Source organism: Homalodisca vitripennis, unplaced genomic scaffold (genome assembly GCF_021130785.1).
Source record: "Homalodisca vitripennis isolate AUS2020 unplaced genomic scaffold, UT_GWSS_2.1 ScUCBcl_2749;HRSCAF=7813, whole genome shotgun sequence".
Taxonomy (NCBI): Eukaryota; Metazoa; Arthropoda; class Insecta; order Hemiptera; family Cicadellidae; genus Homalodisca; species Homalodisca vitripennis.
The window spans coordinates 61,936-79,898 of record NW_025778903.1 but is presented as its reverse complement, the minus strand read 5'-3'; the positions used below and the strand labels follow the sequence as shown (position 1 = coordinate 79,898).

The window sequence follows — 17,963 nt, the reverse complement described above, 5'->3', positions numbered from 1 at the left end:
CTCACCCCCAAAACAAAATAAAATATCGGATATGATGCTGCACACTATCACTCATGTTATGAACCTCCGTATTATTCTTAAGATCGTTTGAAATTCTCAAGTTTACACATTTTTTTACCCAAAGAGTTCGATAACGCTCTACCAATAATGTTTATCAAGTAGAACATTTGTTTAGTGTAACAGTTGTACTTACTACCTGATCAGAAAGACCAAACGGAGTTTCAATCTAAATACTGTTGAATGATAAGGCTGTTTGTAGAACGATAAGAGATAGTATTGAGTGGTATGCGATAACAGTAACGAAGCAGCTCACTACGCCAGTTTTCGTAGAGGAATATCTAGGTTAGTGTATTCTTCTCTGTTCAGTGACGTATAGGTTGTGTTTTAAAATGGTAAACAGGTACAGTGTCAGCTGATTTCCTGGTGACTGGTGTTATTGTTTATAGTTTTTGTTGTATTTATAAATAATTAAAAGAAATGGAGGTCAAGCAGAAAATTGATTCCTTAGTGAAAATGTTCTTACTTAGTAATGTGGTCCTAAAAGACGAAGAAGATTTTAAGAACAAGTTGTCTACCATAGTCACCGATGGAGTCGACAACCTCCAATTCGTCGCGGACTTCGATGACACACTCACCAAACACACCGTAAATGGCAAAAAGACCTTCAACTCCTTCGAAATCTTCTGCAAAACGAAGACGCTGTCTCAGTCCTTTCTCGATCGAGGAACAGAACTGTTCGTTAATATGAAACCGTTGTTAAACAAACACGATCTGACCAAGGAAGAGCAACAACAAGTGGACGATGTGTTGGAGAAAATTATTGCTCTTATTGTGGGAGAGAAAGTGAACATCGAGGATGTGTACGAATGTGTAGATCAGGTGAACACCCCTCTCAAGGATGGATGTAGGGAGACACTTTCTCTTCTCGCCAGTCATCGAGTGCCAATCATCATAGTTTCTGCCGGCTCGGGTGACGTCATCAATTACCTGGTCAGAGGCTATGGAGCAAGAGTTGTCGCCAATTTCTATATATTTGATGAAGGTCGAATAACTGCCTATGTGAGGCCTTGGGTGGGGCTTTATAACAAAAACCAACGCGCGCTGCCCGTAGACGATGATAGACATAATATAGTGCTGTTGGGAGACCATACTTGGGACTCAAAAATGGCTGATAATGTTCCTAATGTAAAAACAATACTAAAAGTTGGATTCTTCTATGGTAATGATGAGATGAAGATGAGACGTTACCTCGAACATTACGATGTTCTTCTGTTGAATGACGAGTCCACTGATAAGATTAACGATATGTTCAGGTTAGTGGCAGGAATTTCGTAACGTTTTAATGTCTTATTTGTTGCAATTAATTATTGTTATGAGACTACACTATGTTTTTCAATATGTTATATAAGTTATAGTAAGTGATGTAAGCTTTGTAAGTGATACAATTATATGGTAACTAAAATTACTTACATCACTTATCTTACACTTGTTATCTTGACACATTGCTATACTGATACTGAAACTGAGTAGAGACTGTTATATCTATACCATTAAAAATTTTTCTTTCCATAGTTAAATCATTTTTCATTTTAGTCAATACTTTAATGTAACGTATTAATGTGGCTGCCCACCGCTTTCAGCATAAATTTAAAATTAACAACAAGAATTTCAGAATTTAATTTTACGACATTAGAAAATTATTTAACTTTGTACCATGAATACCCCTATTAGTTTTATTTTTTAAATTAACAGTTGTTTTTAGAGAAATGTGTATTACGGCAGCAGGAAAAGTTTCCCATCCTTGAAACTTTTATTAAACATTATTTAATTGTGTTAATAACAAAAAGAATCATAATAATATCAATTATTAGTTTTTTATATATTTTTATATTCCGATTACATTGCTCTATCACTTCAATCTTCCAAAATAGATTACTGACGTTAAATGATTCCGCTTCTCGATTAAATATATACTTTTAAATTTGTTTCGATAGATTTTGTTCCTAGACGTCATCAATTTGATTGTGGCTCTAAGTTATCACTTCATTTAAAAAGGCTGTACGTAATTGGCTAAAACAGTATTGATGTTAGCCATGAGTTAACAAAACATAAAATCAAAGTCACACAGTTAAATAATGTACGGATGTTAAACTCCATTACTAGTCAAATGCAATAAATATTTAGATTAACTTGTTCTAATTTAAGTTTAAACTATTAAGTTTTACTATTGGAAGAGGACCACAGATTCCACTTAAGAAATGTAAAATCTTAATGGTTATAGTACATAATTATTACAAACATCATAAACCATATGGCTAAGTATATTACACTGTTTGTTATTTAATCACTTATCAATGTTTGCACATATTACATTATAGAGACAGAAAATATCAATTATTTGTAGAGTGGTAATGTGTCAGTGAAATATTATAGTTGTAATATCACACAACATCTGCATTTTCATTGTCAATACCAATAGCATAAACTAAGCTATTTAATTGAATAATAACTGAATAAAGAGTACATAAATGTTTTTTTAAGTTTTACCTTAAAATCTATCGGTGTAGGGAATAAAAATATTTTTTAATTTATTTCATTTACAAATATAACATGTATTATAACACTAATATAGTTTCTTCAAATAACGGAGAATAGAAGTACGAAGTGACCTACCTACCTAGAAGTGTCTAGGTCCATTTATAACAGTACAACAGGTATCAGTAACAGGTTTGAATTTTTAGAATTTTGCATTGACTTACTAAGCCATAAAGGTTCCTAAATATTTTCAAATCATATTTAAAAAATTTTTAATTAGCAAGGCTCAATTTGGTTAATTAATTTTTCAATAATGTACTTAATTATATTGATAAATTCACTCTAGATTAAAATTAAAAGATTTTTTATCTGGATCAGCTGTCTTGATAGCGTTTAGGGTAATGTTGTGTTTGGATTTTTGTGGTTTTTTGTAAGTTTTTTAGAATATAACGTATTTTTAGTACTATAGTTGCAGGACTTTTATATTCTAGTTGCCAATATCTACGATGTTATTACTAGGTATTAAACAATTTATTTTTTAATGTCCTCATTGTATTAAAATCAAAAACTAAATTTGGATTTAGTATTAATGTACCAACTTATGTGTTTACTCAAGCTTAGATAGTATTTTATCATTTCTCTATCTATTTATTTATTTAATAATTTTCATTGTGGTGTTTGAATGATTTATAATTTTTTTTTCAAACCTATGCAAGAAAATACAAACATATTTTGACTTCCGTGCAATACGAAATTTGATTTATGATATCTAAAGCAAATATCTAGGCCTAGTTATAGTATAAAAATGTTTATTACTGGCAATTTCCTTACTCAAATTCAATACTGATAGAATAAAATGTCAACTTTTTTGTAATTATAAAAACTTGATATTGTAGTTTAAGGATATATCTTTAGGTAGTTACAACTAAGCTCCCTTTATTTAAACTAAACTATTCATAGACACTAATTTATAAGTTTTAAAAATATATCTATATATAAAACCTACATATAGATACATTTATCACATATTATCATTGCTAAGCCAAGGCCTACTAATTAGGTTATCAAAAAACGTGGTTTTGTAAATCTATATTGTTTGTAAATAATAATTAATAAACGTTTCTCGTCCATTGAGCTGCTATCTTTCTTTTTCCTAAAATCTATTACTACATGCTAAACATTGTAATTATCAAGTAATAAAATCTCTTTACAATACCATAATTGTAAAACTGTTACCAAATATAAATTTCGTCCAAGTTTCCTTAAAAACTACTTCAATTAAACGTGCAATAAGCCAAATGTGTTGTGAAGGTTTAATGCACACAAAAATAGTAATAATTTTAAGCCCACCAACTACTATATGGAATATCACTTTAGATGTTGGTGCATCTGGTATATTTATTAGGTTTTTTATACGCCTAAAGCCTCATGGATTAGTAGCTAGTTAATATAATTACTACGTGTCACAGTTCACAGTTCAAAAATCCTTTATTTCCCTTAACATTTACAAAAAACGTGTATTTCCGAGTTTTTGGCACAGCACGCGTGGATAAAAATTTTAATATATTTTATGTTATAAAACATTAATTACAGTAAATCTTTGGTTCATTATCACAGTCTGATATGCGCCCCTGAAATACATAGTTCCATATCTAATAGTACCTTCAAACCAGGAAGTATAAAGCTGTTTGAGTTTTTCAAACACCTTTATTATCATACTTGCTTTTGTGTCAGTTAGATAGTCTCTCTCCAACCAAACATACTGGCCAAACCACATGGAATATACAGCTTCTTATCCGATCACCAAGTCAAGTACTTTGACGGGTGACCTCTTGAGAACACCACGTACTGACTTTTTTCTTCTTCTTTTCTGATAGTTAAATATATTTTCTCCATATATATCTTTTCCGCATTAATATATATATATATATATATATATATATATATATATATATATATATAGGGTTTTCATAAATGAATGGTACAATTTAAACATAAAATAAAAAGAGAACCGTACGAAGTACATTAAAAATATTTATTTCATTAGAATCCTCGTTAAAAACAATTTTATACTGATACATTTAGTACATTTCAATATGTCCACCACCGATAGCTCTGCAGACATCTAATCTATAGTCGATCTCGGCCCATACACTGTGCAGCATGTCTCTTGTAACCGATGATACTGCCTCATAAATCCTTTCCTTTAAATGAGCTAAATCACGGATCTTCTGAGAATAAACAATGTTTTTCACGTATCCCCACAAAAAAAAAGTCGCATGGAGTCAAATCCGGGCTTCTAGGAGGCCATGCTATTGGGCCACCTCGACCTATCCATCTTTGTCCAAACTTGTCATTCAAAGCACCACGAACAAAGTCCTTATAATGGGGTGGCGCACCATCTTGTTGAAAATACACCATATTGACATTAGAGCAATAAAAATAATTGAGCTGAAGAACTCAAAGGTGCAAACCATATTTCTCTACCTTGCATAGCAAATTGTTTATAAGCATTCAAAATTGCACCATTCATTTATTAAAACCCTGTATATATATTTTTATTCCAGTATCTCTAGAGTAATCTTATATTAAAATTTATTATAGTATGTATAATGGCTAGGAACTTAATTTTTGAAAAACCATCTTATTCTGATCGCGGATAAAATGGGTATTTTAAGGTTGATGTCTGTATGAGGATTTGTCGCATTGACTATTACAGGGTATTAGAAACCTTTCTGACGAAGGTTAGCCTAACAACCCCTCTATTAGGAAGCCGCAATGCCTAAGCAGTGACTAACTCCAAAATCGCTATGGCTATACATTGATAATGCTGGGTAGTAACAAATGTTAAGTATTGAACTTCTTACTTGACATTTGAATTCAGATTAAATATAGAGGTACTTCAAAGTTCAAGTTGTTCAATTCATATGTATTCTTTAATGGATGATGACTTTTAATGGATGGTAGAATACGCTGTATAACTGCAGTACAAAATTTAACACTCGTTAAGAAAAATTAATGAAAAGTCTCATTCTACGAGACTTAACTAAGCTCTTCTTCTAAACTTCGTCCCACAGCTTAAAGGATTTCCATTGTGGTGTATTGGATTTAGCTACTGTTTAGGCTGCTTCAGCTAAACTGTTCTTGAGAATAATTACTTTAAAATGATTCATTCGTAGGAATTTTCGCAATAAGCCCTATACAGAAAATGTATCATAAATGTTACATAAATAACACCATCAATATTTTTTTCATAAGTTGTTCAGAACACACCTCCATAAATACTTCTTAACGTTAGAATTCTGTGAAAAAACTTCACCTCAGTGGAATAAATTGGTGAGCTGCTGAGGCAGTCACCTGAATGGAAGTGAATTCTCAGCACAATTTGCGCTACATTTGCAGCTAAACTGTTTAGTCAGCGCCAATCACAAAATCATCGTACATCAGCGGTTGTCATCATTTCTTTCGTCCCATTTAGGCACATAAGTAACACTAATTAATCTTAGTAAAAACATTCATAACTTATTAAATATATTGTTTCAATAACAATACTTGTATAGAGACTTAGTATGATTGTATAGTAATTTAAATGTGTTTTCATCCATTCTACACGTTCAGGTACTACATGTTTTTTCTATTCTACATGTTCATTCTACGACTAAAAATACCTCTATTAAAAATAAACGTTAAAAGATGTTTTAAATATTACAACTATAAAAATACATTCATATGGTAAATGTTTTATGTTAACATGAAATTTTTAATTACATATACATCATTTTACACGTTTTGAAAGTGTTATCTTCTAAACTATGTTTTTAACAAATTAAGTGAAAATTTATTTTAATAAAATTTAAAAACTCATACATTTTTCACAATGATTTTCTATAATAATTAATATGATGGTACTAAAACTTTATCCATCAATTAAACCGATAGTAATGTAATATGCAGCAACCCATACTTTTTATTAAAAAATTTTCGATATGTTTAAAGTACATTTTTAATTTTTTTTAGTTTATGGTCCGGTTAGGCAGGTATAAAACAATCAATATAATCTAAAACGGAATTTCCATTCAAGGTATATGTAAGGGGGTTTTTAGTGAGAAACAAGTTTTATTTAATAGATAGTTTTGTATAAACGATTACTTAAAGTATAACTAGACGAAAACTTCTTACAAATTCACAATTTCCACTAATCCTCTAGAATCTTCAACTGCAATTTAAAATATTCCATGGAATCTTGCTGGGCACTAAACATATGTTTACATTGGTCTTGTAGGTAACCGTGATGGCAACGATAACATTGCAGAATAAATAAATAAATGTGCCATAAAACTGAATACATTCAAATATAATTTTAACATATAACATCGTAATACATGTAGCAGAATTTTTAAATATAAAGGCTTTAACATATATTGTACAGGTGAAATATTGTATAGTATTAAACCGAACTAAGAGGTATTCCCCCACCCACCCACATCCATTGTTGGAGAATTTAACAGAATTTGCATACAGTAAAATCCATGAACATTCCAAACACAAGAATAAAGAGAATTCATAACTTGAAGTGCTTTATATTTTCCGGACATATTGCCAATCCTGGAAATTTTTTATCATTACTGTACGTGGTTAAATATTAAACTTACATATTATACTTACCATCAAGCGATCAATCTGAGACATGAACGTACGTTAATCAATATGACTGACACATTCATAACCTCACTTTTGCATTAATCCTTATTTAATTGTACAGTAAGCGGAGATTTCCGGCAGCAGCGGTATTTGAAGAATATGATTAAATGTCATATCAGACTTTGAGTGATGCTCGGCCTCAGAAAAATATCTGCCACTAATTTCTTTCCCAAGAAAGGACATTAGTGGATTAATGGCTGCCTGTTCCGAACAAGGTATTGATGTCAGTTTCTTCCGAGATCTACCCCAAACGGTTTAGGCCGTTGACTATTTCTCACACTTTAAAATATAATTTCCAAAAACAAATGAACTGGAAAAGTACGCAATTACAAGCTAACGTCACATTGTAAACATTGTTATTTCATATATCATGCCTTATTGTTATTTCAGTAAATATAATTGGTAACGTAAGAAGAAATGTTTAATATAACTATACGACTCATACAACACGTACCGTAGCATATGTATATTGACAATATTTTAATTGTTGCTTTTCTATAACGTTATCATTAACATAAGCTGCAAGTATATCAGACATGTCAACATATTCAATGTACGTATATTTGAATGGTTTGAGTTCATTTATACTTGATGAGCCGAGATGCAATTTCCATTGTATAGCTCAAAACCTGCTTTGTCGATAGAGAAATCCACCCTAAGAAAAACTCGATTATCATCTGCGCTAGTTTTGATAGACGTCACGATGAAAGGAAATCGAAAGGGTTACATATATGAAATAATACTTTTACTATTATATTTTTCTTAGCGTTCACATTGAAAACCAATCATCGGACATGTAAATTATGGTTAAATCAGTGTCTGCTAAGTATATGGATACGCTTTAAACGCAGACTTCTTTGGCTAGTTGTCTGACGCTGATATAAGAGTTATCTATGTGTCTGATAGACGGGTTTAATTCTAATCAACTATGAGAAATAGAATCTGAAAAACACAATATTATTTATTATTTTAACCTATTTATACCCATCCACTTTAAATTCCGCAAAACTAGCGTGGTTTACAATCTACTACAATTTATTTTTTCTTGGTCAAATTCTTTTGTCGATTTCAATAAAAATCAGTTTGTCTGCTTGTACAGAGCAAATTGCCGCGTAGGCTTTTGGATAATGCAATTGCGCTATTATTTCTCGTAAGAAGTTAACATATTAAATAATTTATATTTTTTGATAATGGTTATGATTATTTCATATAGGAACGCATGGTTTTAATACCAATAGCACATGAGGCTCGAACTAGGAAAACGTTTTATGGGTGCTATCTAACCCGTCATCAATTTACACTGCTTTGTTAAGGGCTGATCTGTCTGTCCGTCCGTTTAACACCTAAAAAAAGACTAAACTTTAAATACGAAGTTGTGCACGAAGCTTAATTTATATATAGGGAACACTGAGTTCAATTATGGCGCATATAATGTCATGGGATTTTGCTGAGCCTTAGCTAATAGTTTTACATTTTACTTATTTGTAACCGTAACGACAGTGAAAATAAATATATGAATAGGTAAATAAATAAATCTTTGAACTAAAATCAGTACATATTCCTTGGATAATGTAACATGCAGCCTAATTATCACAATATATAGAACGTATATTTATAGTGACTTCGTGTACAAAATTTCATTACTTAAAGACATAAAAATCTATTTTTATGAACAAAAGTATAAAGGCACCATGTGGTAAGACATTTCGAAACAAATTTTATTTGCAATCTTTATAATTTGCATGAAAACAATAACAACATAATTTCCACATTAACAACAAGTTCTATGATGTTGCATGTTAAATCATGGAATTTGGCTGATCGTTGTTAACAGCCTATCACTTAGTAGGTTGGCACAATAACTCTTCTTTTGTTTTTCGGGGGATTTAAAAGTTGCTGTGTTGTATCATTGTCCATCATCTAATATGTGAGTAATGTAGCTATAGACTTGAAATTTTTCATTGAACCTCATCAAAGTCTGTTTTTTCTCATCTAAGCCTCAGCGTCAGGTATGCCGGCTTCGAAATGCAATGGTTTTTGTTATTATTAAATATTTTGGACCTCCCGGGGTTCGAACCCGTGATCTCTCGGTTAGAGAGCCGAGACTATAACCACTAGTCTACGGAGGAGGACTATCAAAGCCTGTTACGCGACGCACAACAGTAAGTATTATTAATTCTTACTAAAAACTTATAGGCTATTCAGCATCGATTTCAGTAATAAAACCACTCGTACTGTGACAGATTTGAATAGTTGGATTCATCCAATTCTTCCAATAGAAGGAACTGACAAGGCAGTGACATTTATGAATTCTCGGTGCTTCTCGGTAAGTATTTAGTGGATAGTTTAAATAATGTTAAACTAAAGGCTGGATGTTTTTATACAATTTAAGTTGGCTCTTGGCCTGGTCTCTAAGTGACGATCTCTCAGTTGTACGGAAGAAAGCACTGCTCATCGTTAAAACCGCATTGGAATCATCCAATTCCTTCCCAATACTTTTTCTAGACGTATAAACAGTAGGTATTTATTTACGAATATAATATAAAATATGTTAAGATTATGAAATTTATTTACAATTTATTTTTGTAAATCTTAATATCTTTAAAGAATGAAAAAGTTATGGTTAAATCATTAACAAAATTGAATCGTTAAAAATGTTAAAGAACAAAAATACGACTCAAAAAGGCTAACAAGCAAAAACGCTCGGAATATGGCTTTGGCCATCAATCTCTGGTTTTTGTCATGTGTCATTAAGGAACATTACCTTCGCGTTAAAACAAACACAGCTACCAGCTGGACATTAAATAAGTTTGCTCATAATGGATTTATCAGCGTATTATGCATTATTGTTGGTAATGTATATTGATTACTTGCAAATGTATTCATTTGTCAAAAATCATGTACCATTCTTTTCCTAATTTATTTTAGCAGCCAAGCAAACATTAATTCAAGAGACTGTACACCTCTTAAAACTTACATTGTGTAAAATATTATCATGTTTTAATGGTCACTAGTCGTAAGCTAGCTTTTAGTGGTATTACAATAAAGTGGAAGATTATTTATAATCTAAACTCATACATTTTAAAGGAAATTGTGAAATCATATAGTATTGTACTGGTTTAAAGTGTTAATATATAAAAAATTTCAAGGTAAATTGGTTTCTTAGAATATACTAAATGTTTTTCTAAGGAACACAACAAGTTCCTCTTTAAGTCGTATCATATTCAGTCTATACCTCCGCGTGACAAAACTTGATAAATGAAATGAAAAATTCTTTATTTTTACAGGCAAAGTTAGGGCCGCATGGCACTTTCGTACCCTTAACCTGCGACAACGTAAAATTCACAACATTAAATAAATATTATCTTAAGAATAAAACAAAAAATAATAATGATAATGAAATAAAGGAATAATTACATTTACACAATGTCGTAAAATTACTGTAATATTTTAACGTGTTATAATTAAAATTTAACACATTAATAAATTAACTATATCTATTATTCTTAAAACATATAAAATAAAATTATATTTTTAATATACAAATAAATTGAAGTATTTATTGCTAAAATAAACAACTTCATTAGAATCCTAACTTTTATCACACACAATGTCACATTCATCCCTCTGCCAGTGTCACGCCCACAGCACCTCAGACCGGAACTGCCTCGGCTAACCCCTCAAGATACATATCCTTCATTTTCACCACAAATAAAAAAGATTCCAAAGAGATTAAACTGAGTAAATAGGCAAATTTTTCTTAATTTATAGAATAAATCCTTTTATTATTGGGTTTGAAGGGCAGCGAAACTACCATAATTGGGATAGAAGTTGCAATATGGTCGGTAAAGAATTTCATTGAATTCCATCAGGCCTTTCAACAATTAATTTTGCCTTAATGGTTCACTCACATCATTCTTATGCTTTAATATTAACTAAACAGCGGCAATGGATATTTGTAAAATATAATACAAACAGTTCTATTTTAGTTATACAAATTTTACAACGATTAAAAATATTATCAGTTGAGAGGCATCATCTGTTTTTATGTGTTCGTTCTGTTTCCGGCTTGTGCAAGTTTATATTGATAATGGTTGGGCATGCTTATACGTTGACATATTTTATTAAAAGTACCGTTAAAATTATAGCAAGTATTTAAAAGTAGTTTGTTACTTTTTATATCCGTAGTGGACATTTTATTTTGTTAAAAATTATGAAACATGATCCAATTTTGTTAGTATTAAAGAAAATATTTTTTATTTTAATTATACCAACATATGTGCAAAGTATGGTATCTGTAGCCTTACCAGTTCTAAAGATATTTTAAAAATTCAAAATGGCGGCTAGCGGCTAAAATATACATTTCTCGATCCTCTACTTATTTATTTTGTGTATTATCAGCCACACAGGTCTGTACCACCCTTTTCTGTACATACTGTATATGAAAGTATCCAAAATGTAATGTGTCCAATTGCCCCGCCTATTACAATACTGTCAACTTATTAAAAATCAAAATACATGAATAATAACTTGCATTTGAAAATGACTTATGTGTATATATATACATACATGCTTACTTACACATCCATAATCACTATAATTTCTCTTTTATTTTTTAACATTAGTTAAACTTAAACTACTAAACTAGCACAAAGAACGGCGATAACGATGAAGATAAGAGAAAACAGGCACTACCCACCCTGCCTTGCAGCCCAGTTCCACTACAAATTGTGAGGGTTTATCCGCTAATATAAGTCAGCACAAAGCCTGTCTGGTTTACTGCCTTCATCGAATTACTACAGTAAAACTAAGAACAACAACGTTCAATTTCCTAGAGTTTTTATTTTATCCGTTTTCCCTTTTACGAGTACTTAATGGACAGAAGCATGGATTTCTGCCAGTGACAATACACTGTAGTGTTATATTCCAAAATTGACCTTTAATCGGAGTCTTTTTTTCTAAAATTTACCATTTTTTATATTAAAAAGTGCTGGATTTCTTCACTTTAAGGTGTAAGAATCGAATTTCGGTTAGAAAATAGTTTTTATGAACTAAAAAATAGAAAAAAATAGGATTATTGTCATTCTAAAAAACTTCCCTAAATAAAGTAAAATTTCCTACTTTAATTGCCTTTATATTCACATGAAGTGAGGAAACAGAATTCATTCCTCTTTTTGTATTCATGGAATATATCCATAAGTGCTATGATACTTAAAAATGAAACGCAAAATGTTGTGCTAAGTTGTAATCTCTAAAACGAATAGACCAATTTTTTAATATCCATTAAATTCCGAGAAAGATTCTGGAATATTTTGGAATTAGAAAAAAAACATTTTATTTGTTTACTATCCAAATTTTAGTGACACATAACAGCTGTTAAAACTTTTACTTTAAGTTAGGCAGAGGTTGAAAGTTGAGTTTACATTTAAATTTTCTAACAGAGTTAAATTTAATTTAAAGTAATTTAAACGTGTACTCCAGATTGCGCCAGTGACGAATTTAAAAACATTTATTACATTTTAAATACTATATAAACGCTGTAATAAAACAACTTTAATGAAAAAAGCAGTTAAGTTTTTTGTTACTCGTAACTGACTTCCTTGAAATTGTGAAATGGCATTTTACAGTGGCGTAAAATAGAGAAATAAACACGTTTGTGCCTCAACGATCCATTCTTTTTCAGACTGCAGTCTGAGAGCTATTTCCAGGTATATTAACGAGTAGCTGGGGGTTTGCATATCCGGAGCCGTTGGTTGTGGTTGAGGAGGGTTATTCCCTTCCCCCGGAAAACTGCTGTGCCCTAATTGCCGGAGCGAATGACATAGGAACCGGCGAATCATTAAAATCTTTGAGCACCTGGAGCAGCAGATCACCGAGCGCACCTGCACAGCGAAAGGTGCCATATCGCCACAACCTCATCACCGACCACCCCGTCAACAAGCAGACTACCCTGGTCAAATACTACATCAATGAGCTGTGTGCCAGGTGTAAAGAATCCGTACTAATGGAAGATCGGGACTCAAAAATGGCGTGAAGATGTTTGTTGTCCCTTAACTTTGATACTTAAGTTTTGTTAAGATTTTGTCTTTCATTTGAGCTTAAATGGCTACTTAATGAATTTTGTGAGGAAATTTTGAACGACCTTAAAGTAACGAAATCATATAAGTCGTTTTTATACCAAACAATTATATTTTGATTGCTTCAGAAACAAAACTTGAAGAACATAGTTAGAAAGGAGCCTAGGGAAAATCACAAAAATGTGGGACAATTTCAAACTTTTTGGTAAATACCAATATTTTCAATGCTCTTGCAGCACCTAAAGATATAAATATAGAACAAAGATGTTTAGTTGATTTTTTATTGACATAAAAGGCAACTTACAGGCGCTATTACAATTCTTTTATGAAAAAATTTTCACCTTATGCTTTCATTCCAACCTATTTTGTGCCTACTTATGTTAGATATATACCATGGGTCTCCGCCATATTACGTCCTAAGTGATTTAACTAAGAAGTACGTCTATAAGTACAAAGCGTCAGGTAACAACTAGTTTCATATAAAAATATTTCCAAACCCAAAATCGGTCGCACTCCCTAACAGACGATTTTTAGCAGAGACATGAATGAATGAATGAATGAGTAACTTCTATCAGCAGCGTGAGTCACGCGGAAGGCAACTATTAAGACTAAGCCCCGTATAGTAAAGCAGTCTATGTACTATCAGTGACCGAAGCCTTTCAATCAAAGTCCGAAATGTTTAAATCGATCCAGACAGTTCACAAATATTTGGTGTTTATTAAATATAGACAACAAATATTTGACTACACGACAAATAATATCTCTTATCGATTCTAAATTGGTTCCAATTACGTTCGTTGTCATACAGTTTTAAATAAGAATTTTCAAACAACTATCAGTTTGAATTCAGTTTCTTTATTAACAATAATTGACGTTATATAGTTATGGTAACATGTTATATCATCTCTATATTATTTCAATTAAAAACACTTATTAATACTAATTTTAATTGTGTGAATATTTACATATTTAAAATTTAAATTTCACTTCAAATAAATCTGTTAATCAGCTTACGTAACTTTTCGGTAATTTAATGATTCAAAGTTTGTCAACAAACACTACAAATGTTATATTTTGAAGTAACATTATAATTATATATTATATATTAATTATATATTATAATAATATTATGCTTATTTAATTTAATCTAAACATGTTTTAAATTAGCAACGTAGGAGCAGACCACAGAACGTGTATCGAAACAAGCTTCGCTGATGTTGTATGCAAAATTACAAGTATTGTAGCTGAGACTTTATTGTTATTATCGCTTTTTCCCATCAGACCAATGTAAAAATTTTCACTAGCGCTCAGACAACACCTATGTACATAGAGCATTATCGAACTCGATTTTGTCTATATAGAGATGAAACTTCATGCAAATTGGTAGTCTATAGGTCGGTTCGTTTTCATATATCGAGTGGATAGACAGACAGACGATATAAAATGTGTTCCCAGTACCTCGAGTGATACATTTCCATAACGCTTAGGCAATTGCCATAATAAAAAACTTGACATTATGAGATTTTTAAATTACACACATAGTTGGTAGAGGTTTTAACTAAAAATAATACAGAGTGAATATCTTAATTTGGAAAGAGATTTCACAGTTAAACCTAGAATTTTACATTTTATCCAGAGAACGTGACGTGTGGAAAATCTCGAGTATTTGTTCACGCAGCGATAGCACCCAGACCGGCAGTCAGGTGGAACTGTGTTGTCCGCAGGTGTAGCGTCCACAAATGTCGACCTCCAGCGTCCAATATTTTAATATTTACCATGGCAAAAAATATCACAGGATTTGTAAAAAAACTGTATATTACAAACATGCATTTTTCCATGTGTTTACAGCTATTTGTGTAAATCGTCATTAAGAGTTGTACTTGATAGATATACCATTTCAATCACTGGACACTGTTACAATATTCTAGAAAACTAATATTAATGTATTCTTATTCATAATACATCGATGTCAAACTTTATTCTTTATGAAGAGATTTTAAACTCTTACAAAATAAACTCTCAGAAATTAAAAACAAATACGAAATTAAACTATTTATAAAAATACATTAGGCACTATACATTTATTTTGAATGTGCTGGTTGTCATGAAATTTGACAGTACAGTAATTTTAAACACCCATCGTTCCGAAAGAAGATAATTTTTTAAAGAGAGGCCCGTTCTCTTTTAAGCCCAATTCTACCCATCTTCATGAGCCACTAATGGACTGTTTGCGAGGATCTTATCAAACAGATTAACGTGAAGACTCAGTTCAGTACTAGATCGATGGTAAACATCTTTACCAATGTAAACATTTTGTACCAATGTAAATATCTTTACCAATTTAAACATTTTTACCAATGTAAATATCTTTCCCAATGTAAACATCTTTCCCAATGTAATCATCTCTTCAAATGTAAACATCTTTACCGATGTACATTCTTTACCAATGTAAACATCTTTACCAATGTAAAAATCTTTACCGATCTACGATGTAAACATCTTTAACGATGTAAACATCTTTACGATGTAAACATCTTTAGCGATGTAAACATCTTTACCGATGTAAACATCTTTACCGATGTAAACATCTTTACCGAATGTAAACATCTTTACCGATGTAAACATCTTTACCGATGTAAACATCTTTACCAATGTAAACATCTTTACCAATGTAAAAATCTTTACCGATGTAAACATCTTTACCGATGTAAACATCTTTAACGATGTAAACATCTTTACCGATGTAAAAATCTTTACCAATGTAAACATCTTTACCAATGTAAACATCTCTTTCCCTTTATAAATGATGGAAGATTACGTAATTTTGTTTGACAATCCAATGTTAATACAGATGATTTGAACAGGATGAATTATAAAATAGTGTTACGTTTTCTTATGGAAGATTAATTACTAGACTATGACATATCAGAAAGTCTTTCTTCAACGTAATGAAACGTGTCGTTCAGCACTCGTCTCAACACCATTTTCCACGCTCGGATTCTCGCCTCGAAAAAGGTCACTTTTGAGGCAAGTAATGCATTGTACTATATTCACTATATACTAAAGCAAGCTTATTTAGAATTTTTTTTATTTTATTGTTTATATTATTCACAGAAACCAACGGAACATTTTAAATAAAGTTACCTGAATAATCAGGAAAATATAACAAAATGTACTAAAACGAATATGATAAATTGCTGCAAGCATTTCAGAGCCAATTTACGTTGTATACATTACAAAATAAATATCAAACCCTCAAAATATGGCAATATATAATCTATAAATTGTATTAAACCGAGAAAGCATAAATTACAAACATATGACACACGATGGATGGATAACCAATACTACATTTCAAAACTATATTATATTAGCTAACAACGCCAATTTTAGATATATGCTTCACTGGCATGTAAAATGTAAAAGCTGCAGATTGATCTTACTTTAAATATATTAAAGCATAATATATTCCCTTTTTGTTACTTAAGTTGGATATCTTAAATGTGAGTCATAAAAGTCTACCCACCAAGTCATCAGGTGACGATATTAATTGTTAATAAGTTACATGTTAAAATCTCACTATTCTGCGATTTCTTCGGTGTCATCATTGTTACAATAAGACTAATGTAAAAATGTTCGTTACCGCCCAACTAAACTAAAAAGAGTGGCATTCGCCACCATCGAACTTAGTGTTACTAATATTAACTTAATATTAATAATACTAATATTAAAACTAAAAACTATAACATAGATAAATAACTAAAACATTTAAAATATAAATTGAATGGGTCAGTTTTTTCTCGAGATACCGTGCGGACAGACAGGATTGGTCTACAATTAGCCACTAGCTACACTCAATTCAGATAAGTATAATAAAATGTAAAAGCAAAATAATTAATAAGTTGTTGGTATGCTAGTGGTATAGTTAAAAGTTGGACACTAAATACCTTGAGTTTTCTATTCAATTATACCACATAATTATACTCTTATTTGAGTTGTAAAGAAGTGATAAGGAGACAATAGAATGGTCGAGTGGAATCGTGGAGGCGTTGCGTTGTTGAGTTTCAGAAGAGACCCAAAAGCAGGATTTGTGGAATTGAAGAGATCACTAATGATTTTATAATTAATGAAGTGCTCCGGAACGTTGTGAGAGGCTGAAGAGATAATGGGGTAGGATTGTTCGTTAGGAAAGAAGAAAAATTGGGAAATTGTCCAATATGGTTGAGAGCATTTTATTTTGTTGTAGAAATATATGTAGTGTAAATATTAACAATATTTTATTAATAGTGTAACCTCCCAAAGTGTTTAACAGGCTGTATTTACCTCAAAATAGCCTGCACATGATGATGGTTATCCCAAAATTGACATAGTTTACTAAAAATAATGAGTGTTCAATGTGTACTAATAATTTACTAGAATTGTCCAATTTACTTTACTTTTATTTCAGTTATATGGGTCTGATGATGTGTTCATTGAACAGGAAAGGCCTCACAAAAATAAAATTTCTTTTTTATTAGATAGTTTGTTCCCTAATTGAGCATTAGATTCCAATAAGAATAAGGTGGTAGAATGTATTTGTAATTTGTTTTCTTTTTTATTCTTTAGTTGTCAGCCTACAAAATCCTTGAGAAGTGTTCATTATTTCAGCAA

At 31.1% G+C, this 17,963-nt stretch overlaps 1 protein-coding gene across 1 annotated transcript; it reads left to right on the top strand.

Annotated features, from left to right (window-relative positions):
- The first annotated feature begins 477 nt into the window (after window positions 1-477).
- Window positions 478-13,270, top strand: LOC124372233 (cytosolic 5'-nucleotidase 3-like). The gene is made up of 2 exons (XM_046830609.1): window positions 478-1,313; window positions 12,961-13,270. The coding sequence occupies exons 1-2, from the start codon at window positions 478-480 to the stop codon at window positions 13,268-13,270; spliced, it is 1,146 nt and encodes a 381-aa protein (XP_046686565.1).
- The last annotated feature ends 4,693 nt before the right edge of the window (window positions 13,271-17,963 follow it).